The 19,369-nt window shown below is 36.0% G+C and overlaps 1 protein-coding gene and 1 long non-coding RNA gene across 3 annotated transcripts; one reads left to right on the top strand and one right to left on the bottom strand.

Annotated features, from left to right (window-relative positions):
* Nucleotides 1-754: 754 nt before the first annotated feature.
* LOC130990297 (mitogen-activated protein kinase 9-like) lies at nucleotides 755-6,208 on the bottom strand. 2 transcript variants are annotated; one of them, XM_057914514.1, is made up of 12 exons: nucleotides 5,618-5,731; nucleotides 5,360-5,452; nucleotides 4,643-5,051; nucleotides 4,406-4,533; nucleotides 4,241-4,300; nucleotides 3,748-3,897; nucleotides 3,378-3,533; nucleotides 3,154-3,291; nucleotides 2,980-3,056; nucleotides 2,339-2,440; nucleotides 1,309-1,531; nucleotides 755-1,133 (listed from the first exon to the last, which is right to left on the bottom strand). In XM_057914514.1, exons 2-12 carry the CDS (start codon nucleotides 5,402-5,404, stop codon nucleotides 1,062-1,064), a joined length of 1,560 nt encoding a protein of 519 aa, XP_057770497.1. In that variant the 5' UTR covers nucleotides 5,405-5,452; nucleotides 5,618-5,731; the 3' UTR covers nucleotides 755-1,061. The 2 variants fall into 2 exon arrangements, with proteins under 2 accessions (XP_057770497.1, XP_057770496.1); XM_057914513.1 differs by lacking the exon at nucleotides 5,360-5,452 and having other exon boundaries at nucleotides 5,618-6,208.
* Nucleotides 6,209-11,337: 5,129 nt separating this feature from the next.
* LOC130990296 (uncharacterized) lies at nucleotides 11,338-12,310 on the top strand. The gene is made up of 2 exons (XR_009090914.1): nucleotides 11,338-11,538; nucleotides 11,722-12,310. It is a non-coding gene; the product is annotated as an uncharacterized LOC130990296 (long non-coding RNA).
* The last annotated feature ends 7,059 nt before the right edge of the window (nucleotides 12,311-19,369 follow it).

The raw sequence follows: 19,369 nt of genomic DNA, 5'->3' as shown, positions 1-19,369 counted from the left end.
AGGATTAGCTACTATGAGTAGCTAAAACAAGTAGTCTCCTCCTTTGGGGATATTTTATGAAATAAAGTTAATTATTATATAATTCCTCTATAAACGCTTAGGTTTTGTCCAACTATTCCGGGTTGAGTAAAAATATTTTCTTTATTTTCCAACAAAGTATTGAGTCGGCACTTAGTGAAGGAGGAGGGTTGCAACCATCACTTGCGAGTGCGTGGTTGGTGCGTGCCGGGGAGGCAGACGAGCCGTAAAACGCAACAAGACTGACTCCTGAAGAAGACCAGTCGACAAAGGTATAATGTTGGTTTAATTAAGATTTATTTTGAAGTGTTACGGAAGCATGTTGGGCCTGATATTTTGTTTTTAGACATTATAATTTTTAGAATACTCATAAGGATTTTATTGTACTGAAAGTAAAACATTCTGGGGTTTTGTGATATTTTGGTTAATAATTGGGGGCAGAATTCTTATTAAAAAGAAGCTGGCGTGTCAAAAATGGACAGAACGCTAAGTTCATGTATTTTATTGGATTTTCCTAAGTTGAGGTTAAAAATGGAATTTCTCCATAGTTGGTGTATTTACACGCAAATATCCCTTTAAAATTCAACTACATAACACATTTAAAACTTTTTAAAATTCAAGCTAAAAAATCACTATAAAACATAACATATTTAAAACTTTTTAAAATCACTATAAAATCAAAGTCTATAATTTAAGAATAACCCCACAAACAATAATGAAAAACAAACATAAGAAATTTGCAAGGGATCCTTTCACAGGCTAAAATTAAATATTGCAAGAGCATTTTTTTTGAGATATCCTAGTACAAAGTAATGAGCCAAATGAACCATCATAAAACAGATGATTCTATAAATATACAAATTTGGAAAAGGGGAGCGAATACTTCTGTACAACCCAATTAATCCATCAAGTGCTAATCAAAATGAAATGAAGCGATTTTTCCTTCCTAATCTATGAATGCTAAAAATGTAACTGGCTCGAAAGAAATGTAATCTCACAGTCGAAAGCAAGCCAGCATAAGTTACCATCTACTAGAATACGAATCAAGCGTGGAGGGCAGCAATTTTCTCCGATAACACATCAATCTCTTCATTGTTTTCTTCAATTGGTTCTTCCTGTCGAACAAAGATGACAAATTAATGACACACGAACATGCAACGAGAATTCTCTTAGCATTTCAAGCTTAGCTAGACGTTATAGACACTGTGGTTCTCGTTTCCTTGTCATCAATATCAGCGAACTTTCCAAGTTTGAACATGAATAAGCTTAAAACAATCTGACAAAATTTACCTCGGTGTTTCTTTTTTCTTTGACACCGATACATTTGGAAGCACTGATGCTTGCACTCTTCAACAAGCTACGAGCGCTGTAGTTTCCCTTGTGACCATTTTGTGTGTTAGTATTCATACCATCGTCCCCTGGGGGGCTATCTAGAGTCGTAGCAACAGAAGCTGCAGTTCGCTTTTCAAAATCGTTATCTTCAACTTCATCTTTCGGTGCAGGGACGCGCTCTCTGCAGGCACATTAGAGGGTAAAAAACTAATGAGTATATCAGGGTAACGTAGTAATGTCACACACATGAAAAGGAAGAATCAATTACGAATGCAGTTATTTAGATTCAACAGAAACAATATAATTGCCTAATGCCGCTATGCAACATGAAAACATGAGATACGTACACACAAGACATGCACATGAATTTGGTTAGATTACCAAGGTATGTACAAACAAATTCGAAAAGGGACCTAAAAAATGTGAATATATTGAGCATAAAGTCACGAACTCAAATTATTTATTTCAGGAAAGGTTAAAGAACATTAACTTGATTATACAATTTTCATAATGAATTAGGTTCATTTTTTCAACTTGATAAAACTAGAGATATATGTGGAGCTAGTTATACTACTTTTATGTTATCAAGTTCAATATATCAACTTTAGAAAAATATGGGTTGAGATATAGGTGGAGCATTTATACTATTTTCATAACTCATTAGCATATTTACTCAAGGCAGGTTCACTCACTCGTTCTGCAGCAAAGAAGTATCTCCATGGGACAAAGAAATATGCTCTAAAACAAAGAAACAACTTAAATGAAAATAAACAAATTTATGGTTCCAAACACATCCAATTACACATCAACTGTTGCAATATTTCCATTCGATTTTATTTTATCTACATCATGTTGATAATGCATATTTAACAAGAACAGCCGTGTATTCGTTACTATCTAATCGCTTCATTGTATACATGCAAGATAGAAATAATAGACAAGCAACCTATAAGAAAAAAAAAGGTTATCAAATCCGACCACTACATACCTAGGCAATGAAGCGTGCTGTCTCTGTAGAGGAGTGCTTTTTTCACCTTTACCATAGTGCTCTTCAAGATGAGCAAACTGTCTCTTGAACCGATCAACGCCACTTGATTTGTATTGAAAGATATACAGTGTCAGAAAATCAATCACAAAAACAAATATACATTAGCTATTCAGAAAAATATGGCCCACACTATTCAATCTCGTGAACTTAGACAAAGAAAAGAAGTGGCAAAAGAACGAAGGAAGTCAAAGTTAATTAGCCTTAAATCAAACACAAAAAACTCTAAAGAGCTCATGAGAAAAATTGGCAACAAGATACAAGAATATGGTCTATTTTCATACAAATATGGTCTGGAGAAGGTGTCTTTTCGAACCTTGGTATCGATAGACTAGAAGTTTCTGATATTCGGAATCAACATTAAGCAGCAAAAAAGTCAGGTATACTGTATATCAACTGTTCAGTGTTAACTACAATGCTACATATGAACTCATCTTGTGAGAAAATGAAGTACTTAACTAATGAATTTTTGGCATAATTCGTATCACCTTTAACCATCAAATGTGTTAACGTACAAATAGCATTATAACTGCTAGCAAAAGGCAATAAATTAGGTAAATAAAAAAAATAATAACTGGCATGACCTTGGGTACATGAAGCCACTAGTCTGCTCTCCACCTCGAAGATACTCCTCAAGCATATGAGGATGATACTCCAAAATCTATTGAATTACAAAATACAGTAACTAAAATAAGAGAGAGTTGATAACTCCAAGAAACCATTAATTATGAAAACAGCACTAATGATCAAAGGCTGACCTCTCTATAAATCAGCTCCCTAACATCATCTTTAGTCAGTTTCCTCCTCTCGAATTCGAACTCGAGCTTTGATATAGGTACAGTTGATGGTTCACGGTCTCCGTTTGACAACCCATGAAAGTAGGGATCAGACAACGCCTGCAAACAAACCATACAGGAATTTCTTACTAGACATAAAAATAATGATAGAAATGCCAAAATAACCACATGTACATATAAATTACTTCTTCAGCAGTCGGTCTATCTTTAGGATCAAACGCCAGAAGCCTTTCTAGCAAGCGAAGAGCCAAAGGATCAGAATTGGGGAATTTCTGAGAAAATGGAACAGGTTGTTTCTTCCGCATACTGCTGAGATATCTCCTAGCCTTTTCATTCCTGATCTGCCATTGTAATTGCAACACAATTATGTTATAAAGATGACTCTAGAAGGATATTCAAATGTTCCTTCAAGGAACACATAAGCAAAAGAAACATACAGCTTTTTTTATTACCTTCTTAAACCACTATTAATAACACTGATATAGAAGGATTTGCTTTTTAATACGACTAGAAATCTAATTTGAAAAATAAAATAAGCCTGGTTAAATTACTAACCCTTGCAATAGATTCAGGAGGTGGAGTTCCAAGCAAATCTGTCATTAAGTCTAACTGATGCACCACATTTTTCCCGGGGAATAACGGTCTTCCAGTGAGCATCTCAGCAAATATGCATCCAATACTCCAAATATCAATAGCAGGAGTATACTGTACAGATCAGACAAAAAAGTACAACGTAAGCACAGTTTTTGCCATCATAGTAAATAGGAAGGGTGTATAATGAGTAATGATTACAGTAATCTTTAAAGTCAAGATGAGGAATATTATTAACGTGAATATCAGCAAAGTTCAACACTTAGGATACATGAAGCTGAGGTTAGGCAGCAAGAACAAAAACGAATACATGTTAGATAGGCAGTTTCATCGGGATTATCCAAACCAGTAAAAGCATGGAAGCCCATCTAGGGCGAGTACCATACTAGTAGCATAGCACCACTATTTTATGAAGACAAATAATGCATTGAAACCGTAAAAGAGAAAGTAGGCTTACTTTAGAGAAAAAGGAACCGCATAACTCAGGAGCACGATACCATCGAGTTGCAACATAATCCTTTAGCAAATACAAAAAAAAAATCCGAAGGGTTATGGAGCTGAAACATGTGTTTCAAAGGTGAAATTAAAGAGAAAACCACATGTGCATAGAAATGACACTTACAGTCCAAAATATTGCTGATGGGGCATCATTAAATGACACACGTGCCAGACCAAAATCACAAATCTTCAACTTACAGTCAGCATTAGCAAGTATGTTCTTTGGCTTTAAATCCCGGTGGAACACATTTGCTGAAAATATAGAAACAAACATGTCACCAATAAAGGATACTCATCTCTTGAGGATAGGAACAGAAATATGAACTTAATCTTCCAGATATATCAAAATAACACGGTTTACCTGAGTGGGTGTATTTCAAGCCGCGCAGGAGCTGGTAGAGGAAAAATTGATAATGTTCCGGTGTTAGGTCATCATTCGCTTTAATCACTTGGTGAAGATCAGACTCCATCAATTCAAAAACAACATAGATATCCCGGAATTCTCTCCGAGAAGGAGGAAGCATTATGTGCTTGATTTCAACAATATCAGGATGGCGAAGCAGGCGAAGAAGCTTGATTTCTCTGAGGATTCGCGTGGCATCAGAAACATGCTCAAAGACATCATTGATCTTTTTTATTGCAACTCTTTCTCCAGTATGAGTATCAATTGCAGAACCTACAACGCCATAACTACCTTTGCCTATAACTTCTTGGACCTGATACCTACTTGCCTCCCCATACTCTGTGAAGAATTCGGTTTCCAGATTACTCTGCCAAAACAGATGCTCAATCAGAACTTTTGGCCATCAGCATTCCTCAAAGAATTACATGATCTTGTCAATAGATAAGAATCCATCAATCCATTTACCATTTCTTCATTTCAGATTTTCAGTTAATGCTTTCTTAACTAAACAAACATCATGCCTAAAGCTCTGTTCTTGAATGTTACGCAAGAAAAATGACATGGTGGAATCAGACAGAATATCTTTATTTGATTTGATGATAACTTGGTCAATGCAACAGTAATAAGCATTAGTATAAAGCACATAATCAAACATCACCGAAATCAATTTAGCACCTCAGCATCAAAAGATGCAAAAGGCAGCGAATATAAAAGCCCCATTCACTCCAACCGCCAAACGGAACAACAACTTTTATCCTTCAACAATACCTGATCAGCAATCATTCACAAAAGGAAAAATCTTGGAAAATCAGAGAAAATCTATAAAACTAGGCACACGATAATCCGATCCATGAATAAAGCAAATAAAGAGGAGGGCAGATGATGAATGAGCAAATACAAACAGATCCACAGAGAAGGCAATAAAAATAAAACCTTTTTGTGGGAATCCATAGCGGGGTTTGAAAATGGGAAATCGAGGCGCTTGGGGACTTTAATCAACTTGAGGCCCGAAATATCAAAGTCGTCAACAATGGAAAGGGCGCGTTCCGTCAAAACTGCATGCGGCTGTAGCTCATTGTTACTAATATTGGAAGTGGTGTTTGGGCGGCGTTGGAACCAGCGACGAACTCCGTCCACGAATGTGCCTCCCCCCATATAACTAACTCGAAAAAGGAAGCTTTCTTCTTCACACCCCTCCTCTTTTTCGGCCTATTCTCTCGATTCGATTCTTTATTCTCTTTCTCTCTGTGGATGGGAGGGAATGTGGGAATTTGCCGATTTGGACTTCTGCAGGCCAGTTTCCGATTCCACCATTTTTCTTTAAATTGGAAATTAAAACTATGGTTTTGGGGATTGTTTAATGCGGAAAATAACCGACTAATAATAAATTGGCAAGTGGATATTATGATCTCATTCACTCATCGCTAATATGTGAATTAAATGAATCTGTTTTTATCTATTTATTTGTGTTTTATGAGAGAGAGGGGAAAACCGGGGTTTGAACTTTGAATTATTGTGCTTGCCTTGCATTCAATAATAACACACTATTAAAATGGGCGCAAAGATTTTCTTTCAAAGTCTTGACTTCGTTATTGTTTTTCGCTGCATACCATATTTTAGTTCTTTTATACTTATATATATATATCTCGGGAATTATAATATCCTCCCTTTTACAATTTACATAACAATTAAATGCTTATTTATTCTTTTTAATATGGAAATAAAATTAATAAATGGCGCATTGATTTTTATGTACTTTGTAGATTTTGACAATTCTGGTTATAATTTCTAAGATATAAGAGAAAAAATAAAATTAAAAACAAGAAGAGATAAAAGTACGCGGACAATTAACGGATATTTGTGACTATCCGATCATAATAGGTGCGGATTTGAGAGGCATTTAATATTCGCGGATAGTTTCGTGGTCACAATTCACTATCCATTTAATTCGCACGTATGCGTTTGGTTACTTAGTATCCATACCCGCGAAACACATTTACTCATGAAAAATATTCGCGAAATACCCACGAAATATCCTTAAAATATGGGCTATTAACTTTGGATTTAAACTTTGTCATTTGTGATTTGAACATCGATGTAAGATGTGGATTTGAACTATGTGATTTGTGGTGAATTTCTTTTTTCGTGTTAAATTTATTATTATTTTATATTTAAATTTTGTTTCGCGGGTGTCTAGTGGATAACGGGTGGCGGGTATCCAACGGGTAGCGGATTTGCGGGTACCAGACGGATAGCGGGTATTCACGGGTGGTGGGTTTGGATGGCATTTGATATCCTCGGATAGTTTCGTGGTTAAAATTCACTATGCATTTAGTTAGCGGATATGAGTATGAATAACCATTATCTGTGCCCGTCGTATTCGATTGTCATCCCTAATTTCAACTTGAATTTATAAATATAATTATATTTATATATTTATATTGTTCCTGAGTCATAATTTATGGGCAATTTAAGAGAGTTTTCAATGATTTTGCAACATTTGAAAAAATATCTTAAATTGTTTTATAGGCCTGTCCTGAATATTGATGCATATTTCTTAAAAACTAGGGATGTCAATCGGGCTAGCCCACTCGGTTTTGGGTCAGCCCATTCGGTTTCGGGTTATTTTCGGTTCGGGTTAGTCGGTTTTTTTATTTTTCGGGCTAAAAATTTTCGACCCTAACCCTAACCCACTCGGTTTCGGGCTAACCCGTTCGGGCCCGCAAGTTTTACGATTGTTTTATATGTTTAATTTTTATATAGATAATCATATTCTTGTAATAAAAATATGTCGTATTTTTTAAATCAAGACATTTCACTTTATTTTAGATACAAAAAATAGTGTTATTTTAACATAAGTTTACATAATACTCATCTGACATTAATTTCGTTTTTGATAAAAATTGTATATAGATTTAACATAAATGACTATCTTTCTTTGACTTTTATATTATAGATGTTTGTTATTAACCGTTGGAAAAAATCAGACATATTCTACAAGATTCAAAATGTTATTATCGAATTAAAAAGTAAAGTATTAAAGTTTAAAAATCAATTATTAAGAATATGTTCGGTTAATCGGGCCAACCCACTCGGTTTTCGGGCCAACCCTATCGGGCTCGGGCTATTTTCGGTTCGGGCCATTCGGGCTAATTTTTTTTTGGGCTAAAAATTTTCAGCCCTAACCCACCTTTTTTATCGATCTATTCGGGTCGACCCGTCGATTTCGGGCTTTTTTGACATCCCTATTAAAAACACAACAATTTAAGTTGCTCTAGATTTTGACGTTGGCTAATAAGCCTAGTATATAATGGGGAAAGATACAAGTTATATTTTTAAATTCAAATTGAATAATTATCATGAAATTAAAGTTGGACTAAGATTTTAAAAATAATCCTGCACGGATATATGGATCCTCGAGAAATTTAACGAAAATTGTAATCTTAATTCATTTTTTGCATAAAATGTGTAAGGTAGCAAAAAAAAGGTTACTTTTCTTGTTAGATATGCAAAAACAAAATAAATTGACATTTCAAATGAAACTTTTTAAAAATCAAACTACTATAATTATAATATAATTATAAAATAAATAGAGGTTACCATAATTTACCAATTTTCTTATTTATAACATGATCTTTAAATTTTTCCAGAAAATACACCAATTTTAAATTTAATCTCAATTTTTAAATAATTTGAATTTTAGCAAAATAAAAACCTATGTGGCAATTAAGTCCTACAAATTAAAATCTTAGCTGGAAATAAAGTCCTACCTGGAACGGTATTTTAAAGTCATACAAATTTTGAAGTCGTACAAACTAAGATCTAAAGTCCTCCAAATTATCTAATCCCTAAAATTGGCGGTCGCGTCCGCAATCCTAGGGCACGCGTCTCACAACAGAAAAAAGAAAGTTGCGTTGTGCGGCTGTGTTCAGGTACCGCCGGTGACGGAGAGAGCTGATTGGTGGACTGGCGGGACTGAGACACGGCGGCGAACAACTTCTGGAAAAGGAAGTTCGCGTGGTGGCGGTTTTTCTCGGCTGAGAAAAATGGGGCATTCGGGATGAAAGGCCGCGGAAGAGGCTCTCGGTGGTGCGCGGTGGAAGATCAGGGACACATGAACTTTTAGAATTTATACTATATTAAAAAGAGAGAATTTCAAATTGATTTCAAATCAATTTTAAAATTGAGTGGCAATTTTGTAGTAAGAATAAAATTGAAGGTTTATTTATAAACTATACATCTTTTTTTCTTTTTCTTTAACTTCTTATTTTTCTATTTGATTTCTTTTTTAAAATTATGAAATTCGACTAATTATAAAATATTTGATATGCATATCAAATTAAAGATCATGACAAGAGCTTTAATTTGATATATGTTATGTATTATTAAACTGCGATTTATTAAAAAAGTAGAAAAAACCTAAAAAAAAACCCTTGAAAGCACAAGAAAAGCAGACTAAGGGCCGATCGAGCCTCATTAAAACCTTTTTACGGAAGACCCAAATGGAAAAACCTTTAAAAAGGAAAAATAGTACTTGTCTAAAAGACGAAAAGCAAGAGGGAAAGAGCGGAAGAGAGAGTTTCCGGAACTCCAGCCTAACCATCGTCCCCAAACAATCTCGGCTCTAACCCAACGAAGAACAAAACCCAAAAAACTCGGAAGGCAGAAGGCCGGTGAGACGCCGTCGCCTAACTGCCAACCTCAAACGAGCCCAGAACCAGTATATGCGAACCCATACATTCGCAAGAGAGGAGGATTCCTTGTAAGGATTAAAATACCTGACCCACTCTCGGAGACGTAGCGATCCTGTTGAGAGCTCCCAGATCATCTGTGACTTCGCAATTACCTTATCTTCATTAGATTGAAATTTCAACGTATAGTATCCCTTTCCCATCGGCATTAGACTCCAGTTATTTTTGATTCCCCAGCATGAATGCAATTCTTGTTTCAACTCACGTGTAATACGTGGCTTCTCGCCTTTGTTCATCAAAAACCTTCCAATCAAAGCAAACCTAAACTTGTTCGCCTGAAAATTTTGAATATCCTTAGGCACTTTCAGGACTCCTTTATCCTCTCGCCCTGAAGGGACGCAAGGCTTGGAACTTATGCGCCGGAAGATCCGATTTTTTGACACGAGTAGGGGCGGTGACATTCGCGTACGAGGGTCCAGCCCTAGACGAAGGACCATGTCCGGCATCTGATTTCTCTCCAAAGGGCGGCGCAATAGAGCCGCCGCTAGTATTGACAGCCATGTTAGGGTTTAAACCATTGATGGAAATTGAAGGTACGCGGTTGAACTCGCGAACCGGAGCATTCAGCGAACGAGGGTTGAAGTTACTAGAGACCGGAGGGAGGTTAAGGCCACTCCGGTCTGCCGACGTCGGAAGCAGACGGTCGGAAGTCATGAACGGCGGCTGTGTAATCAAATCTCAAGAATAGGGTTAGGGTTTGAGAGAGAGAGGGACGTCATGCTTTCTTCTGAGCATCCTATCTAGCTAAATTATCTTGATATATGTTATGTAAATATTGGATTTAAAATATAAAATTTATAGTATTTATTTAAAGATTAAAAGTTAAGAAAATTCTCTCTCCTCTCTCCTTTTTTTTTTGAATAAATCTATATTTTTTTAATTATCTTTTAACTTATAATGTTTTTTTTAACAATATCATTTTTTATAAATATGAATTATTCTTTATTATTTGTATATTAAACTAAAATATATTTTTATCTTAAATTATAGTATTTTTAATTATATTTAGAATTTTTATATAATAATCAAATGATAATCAATTTTATATGTAATAAAATATAAAAATATTTTTCGTGGGTCGCACGAATGCAACTGCTAGTTATATATATTTAGAAGTACCATATGCTAACAGTCAAAACACTCAAATTCTGAAATTCAAATTGAAAAACAAAAAATCAGAATACACAAACACAACATAATTGAAGGCTAATTTGATGATATCGACTTGTTCTAAGAATTGCGGCTGCTAATTTTAGGGGTTAGATAATTCTTAGATTAGGATATATATTCTCGTTTAGGGCTTTAATTTAGATATTACTTACTAATTTGTAGTACTTTAAAATTGTCCATGTAGGATTTTAAATTTGTAGGATATTTCGTTCCAAGATTTTATTTCCAGCTAGGATTTTAATTTGTAGAACTTAATTGCCACATAGATTTTTATTTTGCACAAATTTAAATTATGTTAAAATTGAGATTAAATTTAAAATTAGTGTATTTTTTGGCAAAATTTAAAGGTCATGTTATAAATCAGAAAATTGACAAACTATGAGTATTTTCCGACAATAATCCCAAATGAATACTTCATTAAGTTTAACAATTTATGCCCGACGTGTTATATTCGTCAATAAATCTTACTCACTTTTTTGTTGCGATTATAAAAGCTTCTCTTCACTTTCCCATATTCATGAAAAAAATTCGGTCATGAGAGTTTGGAAGTAATACTTATAAGGGGATTTTGGTGGAGTAATTTTCAAAAGACAATAATAAAATTACCTCAATGGTTCGTGGACTGTATAATTTGTAATTTGATGGATTGACTTTTCTATAAAATGGATATTAGTTAATAAATACACGTTCATACCTTCTTCTTACGGGTAATTCTATTCATAGCCCATTTTTTACTCTTTATAGCCTTAAAAAAAATTAAAATATAAAAAATAAGGAATATACTATTTTATCCTTAATCTATCAATAAATTCCTAAAAAATCCTTAAAATCCTGTAGCCACGGAGCCACCAATATTCCCAGAACAAACCTCAAATCTGGAAAAAGAAAAAGAGAAGAAGAAGAAGAAGTGGGAAGTCGTCGGAATAAGAAGCGGTAAGAAGATAATCGAACCCCTTGAAATTGTGTTGATATGGGTTGATTTCATATTGCTCGATTCCATAGTTTAATATCGTGAAAAAATAAGTCGATAATAGCTTACTGGTAAACAAAATTAAATTAAAATATAAGAGAAGACAGATTATTCAACTCACTACTCATTCAATTGAACGAGCTCAGCTTTCAATTGTTCGATTTTGAGCCCCATCGCCCGCTGAATCGACGCTCTCTCGCCCTCCGGCAGCCTCCGCAGCAGCCCCTCGTACAATTCCAGAACCTCGCCGACGGATTCACGCGCGCACTCGGCCTCTTCGTTGAAGTACACAGTTTCTTTAGAGTCCATCGCCGACTCTATCTCCTCGCGAGCTTCCGCAAATTTGAGGTTGACTTTGTCGACTTCCCTGTCGGTTTCGGCGCTGAGTTGTCTGGAATTGTTGGGGATGTAGAAGTGGGTAGCTGAATCTGCGATCGTCGGGCGCGAAAATTGATGGAATGAACGTGGATTTGAGAGAGTTGCGAGGGTTTCCACTGGAATTGAGGATTTAGGGCGTTGAGATCTTCCAACAGGGTTGATTTCATATTGAATAATTGCAATTGTGAATTAGCATAATTTGTCAAGTTCATTTGTTCAAATGCTCAGTAGAATCAGAATCAGTTTCTCAAACTCAGCAATGAGTCTTCATCTCTCTTTCTCTGTGCATTTATGCATTAAATGCACAGTGGGTTTTGTAATGTGTTTCATATTAATCAATTTTGCGGATTTCATGTATTGTGGAATTTGGGGGCTACAAAATCCGTAAGATGAAAATTTGAATTTGGGAGCTATGAGGGTAAATTAGTATATAAATTATTATTTTTAATATATTTTAGTAAAGAAGCTATAAAGAGAAAAAATGAGGCTATGAATAGAATCACCCTCTTCTTACTTACTCTGATTACAAATAAGAAATAAATAAACAAGTGTGTCCAAGACCTAAGGTCATCGATACGAATCATCTGTCGTGCGATCTTTAAATTTATTTATTTATTTATATAATTTATAAAAATAAATAAATAAACAAGTCACCTTCTAGTATACGAATGACCTTTTTGTTACTCTAGCGTACACAAATTAAAACGTGAAACTCGTGATTTTTAATTTGATAAGCATATTAAATATTTTATAATTAATCGAATTTCACAATTTTAGAATGAAATAAAATAAAATAAAATAAGAAGATAAAGAAAAAGAAAATAAAAAGAAAAAAATATATTGTTCAAAAGTACATTTTCAATTTTATTAATGACTAAAATAGTCATTAAATTTTTAAAAAATTGATTTCAAATTGAAATTTTAGTTTTTTAATATAGTACTAGTATACCTCCCGCGCTATGCGCGATAAATGTGAATTTAGACTCGTGTAAAATATGCATATATATGTTTTATAATATTAATATAAACTAATAAAACTAAAAATTTGATACTGAAATTAATTTTTGCAAAGTGATCTAATATTTTAATATAACGCATGTAATTTATACAAAAATATAACATGTGTTTATATATAAATGTATTACTTATATAGGGAGTTTCTATAATTGTACAAATTAAACCAGATTTATCGCATAAAATAAGTTTTGTATGAATTTTCTATGTAACATTATTAATTTAGTGTGAAAAATGATGAATTAAAAAAAAAAAAAACTATGAGATTCAAGGCAATCTATGAGATTCAAACTTTAAACCAAAAATTCAGTCATCAAAGCTATAATTTCACCAAAAATCTTCATAATTTAAGGGATGGAAATGGTTGCTATTAAGCATATTGGTCCTTGACAGATCATATTTCAACACATAATTTTGACATATTAATAAACACGTAAAGACATTCAAACTTAATTTAATACCTATCAAAGATAAAAAAAAAAATACATACATTAATTAAAAAAAAAGTTGTCATATTTAGAAAACAACACTAATTTTGAACAAATTAATCAAAACATGTAAGATTTTCTTTATCTCTTATAACTTTTGATTCAATAAAATTTGGATTATTGAATCTTGAATTTAATTTTCATTTATTTGACGATGAAATAAATATTGAAAATTAAAATCAAAATTAAGAAAATAATAATATCAGATAACATATTTTTAGAAATTTTTTTATGTAAATAATTTACACATAATTTTAGACTTGAGTAATATATATGAATTTTTTATACTTATTGATTTAATCTGATAAAAAAATATGCACGACATGTGATATGCACAAATAGACTATAATTTGTAATTAGATGTCTTTTTATAGTAATGTTATTTTGTTTTATTCATATATTTTATACATTAAATTAATTTTAAATGCATAATATAATAATCAAAGTATCATAAATAAATAAATAAAGAGAAATAAGAAAATAATTTTTTTTGAGTTTATTTAGAGATATATAATAATTAATTTCGTTATTTTATATATATATATATATATATATATATATATATATATATAGGGTGTGGTTATAATGAGAACCACACTTATCGTGAGAACATAAGAACCATTAAAATCAATGCATCTGCTATATAAATTAATGCATTCGCTATTAAATTTAATGCATCCGAAAATAATAAAAATTTTGGTCCCTTCAGGATTCGAACCCAGGATCTGCATTCATCCACCAAGATGATGCATCCACCGTAGATCTTGATGATCGAATGGCTTAAAATGGTTCTCCGTTCTAATTTTATTTAGTGGTTCTTATTTGAACCTCTCCCTATATATATATATATATATATATATATATATATAAAAGAAGAACAATTGACTACATTTGAAACACAATTTTCAATTAAATGAAAACAATGAGTTGTACCTTAAAAAAAGGAAAAAGGCACGGTTTTGTAGGAAGTAGTAGTCGCAAGTTTGTTAAGTTGTTTTATAATTTTTTTTACTCAATTTCCAATTATATCCTTGCAATTACATTTACTTTGCTTTTTATATATATATAAATAAAGATAAATGGTGTCAGATAACTTATAGCAATCCAATTACATTTTCTGTCAAATTGAACCAAACCTAAAAAGGAACGGGGAAATAGGATCTCCCAACTCCAAGTATAATTTGTTACTCCCTCCGTCCGCCAAAATTATGTAAAATTGCTTGGGCACAAGATTTAATAAAATTGGTGATGATTTTGATGTAGTGGAGAAAGGGTCCCACCACTTTATGAGATGTGTGGTTGAGATTGAATTTTGAGTGGGTTTTTTGTAAATAAAGAGTGTTAGTAAGGATAAAATATTAAAGATGGTGGTGGGACCATTGCCATAAAAGGAAAGTGACATAATCTTGGCGGACGCCAAATATAGTAATTTTTACATAATCTTGGCGGACGGAGAAAACTCGAATTCAAGAAATCTATATAATAAAAGATGAGTTTTTTCTCTCTCTTTTTCTCTCTCTTCTTCTACCAAAATTTTAACTATTTTTTTTCTTTTTACTTTTTTATGTTGAATAGTTATTTTTTAAACGTCATCAAATTTGATCATGAAAAAATAATCAATATGCAGTATAGTATAAAAATCTTCAAAAATGAATAAGTTATGAAAAATTTAAATATTTTATTTGCTTTCTCTTTATTAAAAATCTATAACTTTTTATTTATGTTTGTGTATAAAATTACTATTTATTATGATGAATAATATATGCATAATGCAAATTTTCATTATCGAACAATTTTTAAATTTATATAATAACTATAATTATCATTACACTTTCTATAAATTGAAAATTTACATTTTTAAATTCAGGATTTTATTGAGTAATTGATGTGAATTATTATAGGGTTAAGTACCAAATCCCCCTCCCCCCCAACGTTGGGGCTCCTATCGCGTATAGGACCCTATAGTCAGGGTAAGCGCTGTTTACTACCTCAACGTGGCTAAACCTAAGCAAATCCCCCTCTCCCCCGCGTTTTAACGGCCCCAAACGCCGTTATTTAATTTTTTTAAATTATTTTAATAAAGGTGGCCCCATTTTCTCTCTCCAGCAAATCCCCAACCTCCGCTGCCGCTTCCCCCGCCACCACCAGCTCAGCCCTTCTTTCTCTCCAGCACATATCAATCGATGAGCGGCCATGGAGGATCGCCACCGCTGCCATTTTCGTCCTCTTTCGCGACTGGCGGCGTCTGAACTTCGGTCGCGCCGTCCCGTTCGGCGGTGTCTCGATCTCTCTCTTCTCCTCACGGTCTCGGCAACAGCAGTCAAGGAGAGGCTGCTGCCCTCGCTCCTCGAACGCCTGCACTGCTTCTCGTCGCCACCGGCGCCTGTGCCGCCTCGCCTTCGCCCAGCCCCAGTCGTCGCCGCCTTGTGCCGCCGCCTCTCCCAGTCGAACATGCAGCCCCAGAAACGAAAAGGAACCCTCCCCACCCTTCGACTCTCAACAACCCAAACCAAGATAAGTAAAGGAATTTCAGATTTAAAAAAATTGAATCTTAAGTTGTTTTCGAATTTTATTGAAACGTGAGTCTTTGGGTGAATTTGTTATCATGGTTTGTTTGTCTCTCGAATTGTTAAGAGTCCGATGAGCGGCGGTGAAAGGCATGGCTGGCGGTGGCGGGGGAAGCGGCAGCGGAGGTTGGGGGAGAACATGTCTGGGGGCGGCGGCGGCGGGGATGGGGGAGAAGGTTGGTGGCAGTGACGTGTGAAATAGGGCCCACCTTCATTAAAATAATAATAAAAAAATTAAATAACGGCGTTTGGGGCCGTTAAAATGCGGGGGGGGGGAGGGATTTGCTTAGGTTTAGCCACGTTGAGGTAGTAAACAGCGCTTACCCTGACTATAGGGTCCTATACGCGATAGGGGCCCCAACGTTGGGGGGGGGGATTTGGTACTTAACCCATTATTATATTTTATTAAAAGGTTAAGTACCAGATTCCCCCTATCGATGGCGTTCCTATCGCGTTTAGCCCCCTACCGTCAGGGGGGAGAGCTGCCCACTACCTCAACGTGGCTTTATCGCACCAATTTCCCCCCCCCCCCGCCTTTTAACGTCCGTTAACGGACGTTAACTCATCTTTCTCTCTCTCTCTCTCCTTGATTTTCAGATCTGGCGCCTCACCGCCTCACACCCATCGACACCTCCGGTGAAGCCAATTGGCAGAATCCGCCGCTGCTGCTCCCTCCGACGAAGCCAATCGACATCGATTACCCGTCGGAGAAGGTGAGAAACAGAAAATGGAGCCGCACTTCCGCCCTCTACTGCTCTCCCTTCTCCCGCCGCTCCTCAATTTTCTCTCTCTAAATTCAGTTTGCGGAAGCAGCGGCGGCACCATTGGTGTCATCAAAGTGAATTATAAATTCGCCGGCTCCGACGCCAATCTCAGCACTCTCAGCGCTCACGATGATGTTCGCCACCTCTCCATTCTCGTCGGCATCGACCTACCCCTCAGAGGCACCAGTCATAAGTGGGGGAAATGGGCTGCCAAGATACGGAATGGGCTCTCTCTCTGCAGATCTAGGTTTCTGTGGATTCTGTCGTCTTCATCGGCGAAGCTCCTACAGCCGGAATTTGGGACAAAGGCGGGGGAGAGAGGGATGGTGGTGGAAACTGTTGGGTGTTGAACTTTTGGTTCCTGAACTTGTGGAGACGGAGGAAGACGTGGTGGTGGTGGTGACGATGGTAGTGGAAGAGGCGACGGAGATGGAGGCCGGCCAACGGCCCTTCGCCGGAGGAGGAGTCGCGGTGGCAGAGCTTGAGAGGGAGAGACGGATCATAAAAACATTTTTGGGTTAAGTACCAGATTTCCCCCTATCGATGGTGTCACGTCCGTTAAAAGGCGGGGGGGGGGGGGGGGAATTGGTGCGATAAAGCCACGTTGAGGTAGTGGGCAGCTCTCCCCCCTGACGGTAGGGGGCTAAACGCGATAGGGACGCCATCGATAGAGGGGAATCTGATACTTAACCCTTTATTAAAACATATTTTTTATTTGTTTATATTTTGAATTTTTTTATTATTTATTTAAATTTATCGTTAAATTTCAATATCCGTCGTGCATTGCACAAATGGGCGTATACTAGTTTATTTTTAATTTAGACTTTAAAATTACACTAGTAATTGAACATGTGCAATACATATAAAAAAGTTTTTATATCTATATAGGGTTGCGCTAAAATAAAAACTAATTTTAGTATATAAAATAAAAACCATTATAGACCTTTGATTTTAATTGTTTGGACGGCCAGATTTTATTCAGATTTAGGATATATAATTAAGGGTTAAGTACCAAATCCCCCCCAACGTTGGGGCCCCTATCGCAAATAGGACCCTATACTCAGGGTAAGCGCTGTTTACTACCTCAACGTGGCTAATTTTAAACAAATCCCCCCTGCGTTTTAACGGCCCCAAACGCCGTCTGTGAATTTTTTTTATTTTTTATTTTAATGCAGGTGGGCCCTCTTAAATACTATACGATTCCTTCTCCGATCGAAATCCTTCCACGGATTATCTCCCTCCGCATCTCTCCACCACGCGCCGCCGCGGATCCTCTTCCCAAATGTGTCTGCACAGGATTCTAACCACAATCGCCACCGTGCCCCCGCCGCCCTCGTTTATGCCACCGAAAATTGAAGAGACGGACGGCGAGGCGAACCCCAATTCAGAGGGAGGTCGAGAAATTGAGAATCAAACCCCAATTTTTGGAGAAATCGAACCCCCAATTTGTGCGGCGGAGGAGGAGAATGGATTGCTGTGGGTAGGCGACAGAGGCCGTCAAGGAAGGCGGTAGATCTGTGATGGTGGTGGAGGCGGCGACTGGGGCTGGGCGAAGGCGAGGCGGCACAGACGCCGGTGGCGACGAGAAGCGGTGCAGGCGTTCGAGGAGCGAGGGCAGCAGCCTCTCCTTGACTGCTGTTGCCGAGACTGTGAGCAGAAGAGAGAGATCGAGACACCGCCGAACGGGACGGCGCGGCCGAAGTTCAGACGCCGCCGGTCGCGAAAGAGGGCGAAAATGGCAGCGGCGGCGGTCCTCCATGGCCGCTCATCGATTGATATGTGCTGGAGAGAGATAAGGGCTGAGCTGGAGGTGGCGAGGGAAGCGGCAGCGGAGGTTGGGGATTTGCTGGAGAGAGAAAATGGGGCCCACCTGCATTAAAATTAAAAAAAAATCACAGACGACGTTTGGGGCCGTTAAAACGCAGGGGGGGATTTGTTTAAAATTAGCCACGTTGAGGTAGTAAACAGCGCTTACCCTGAGTATAGGGTCCTATTTGCGATAGGGGCCCCAACGTTGGGGGGGGATTTGGTACTTAACCCTATAATTAACGCTAGATCATGGTTGAAGATAAGAAGGTAATTACAATATTATAATAAATATCGCCCCCCTAAATTAAGAGATCACGTTTCTGATAGTAATTAACATTTCATAACTACTTCAATACCCAATAAATTCAGAAATCATATACATTAAATTCATATGAACATGAAATTACTAAATAATCGTTATAACAAAATAACTCATACATAAACCCAAAATAATTCATGCAATCAGATTATTCAAAAACGGAAAAATTCATACATAAACCAAAAATAATTCATGCAACAGATAAAAATTCATACATAAATAAAAAATAATTCATGCAATAGATATAGGGTGAGGCTAAAACAAATAATTCATACATAAACCAAAAATAATTCATGCAATCAGGCACTCATTATACCCTTCAGCCACAAGTTCGTATGAATTTTTTTCATTTATTTAATGAATTATACAATACACAAAAAATGTAATCTCAACCGTTAATTACAAATAATTCATACATAAACCAAAAACAATTCATACAATCAGGCACTCATCAC

Source organism: Salvia miltiorrhiza, chromosome 6 (assembly GCF_028751815.1).
Source record: "Salvia miltiorrhiza cultivar Shanhuang (shh) chromosome 6, IMPLAD_Smil_shh, whole genome shotgun sequence".
Classification (NCBI taxonomy): Eukaryota; Viridiplantae; Streptophyta; class Magnoliopsida; order Lamiales; family Lamiaceae; genus Salvia; species Salvia miltiorrhiza.
The sequence above is the reverse complement of the archived record's forward strand: the minus strand, read 5'-3'. Positions and strand labels throughout refer to the sequence as shown.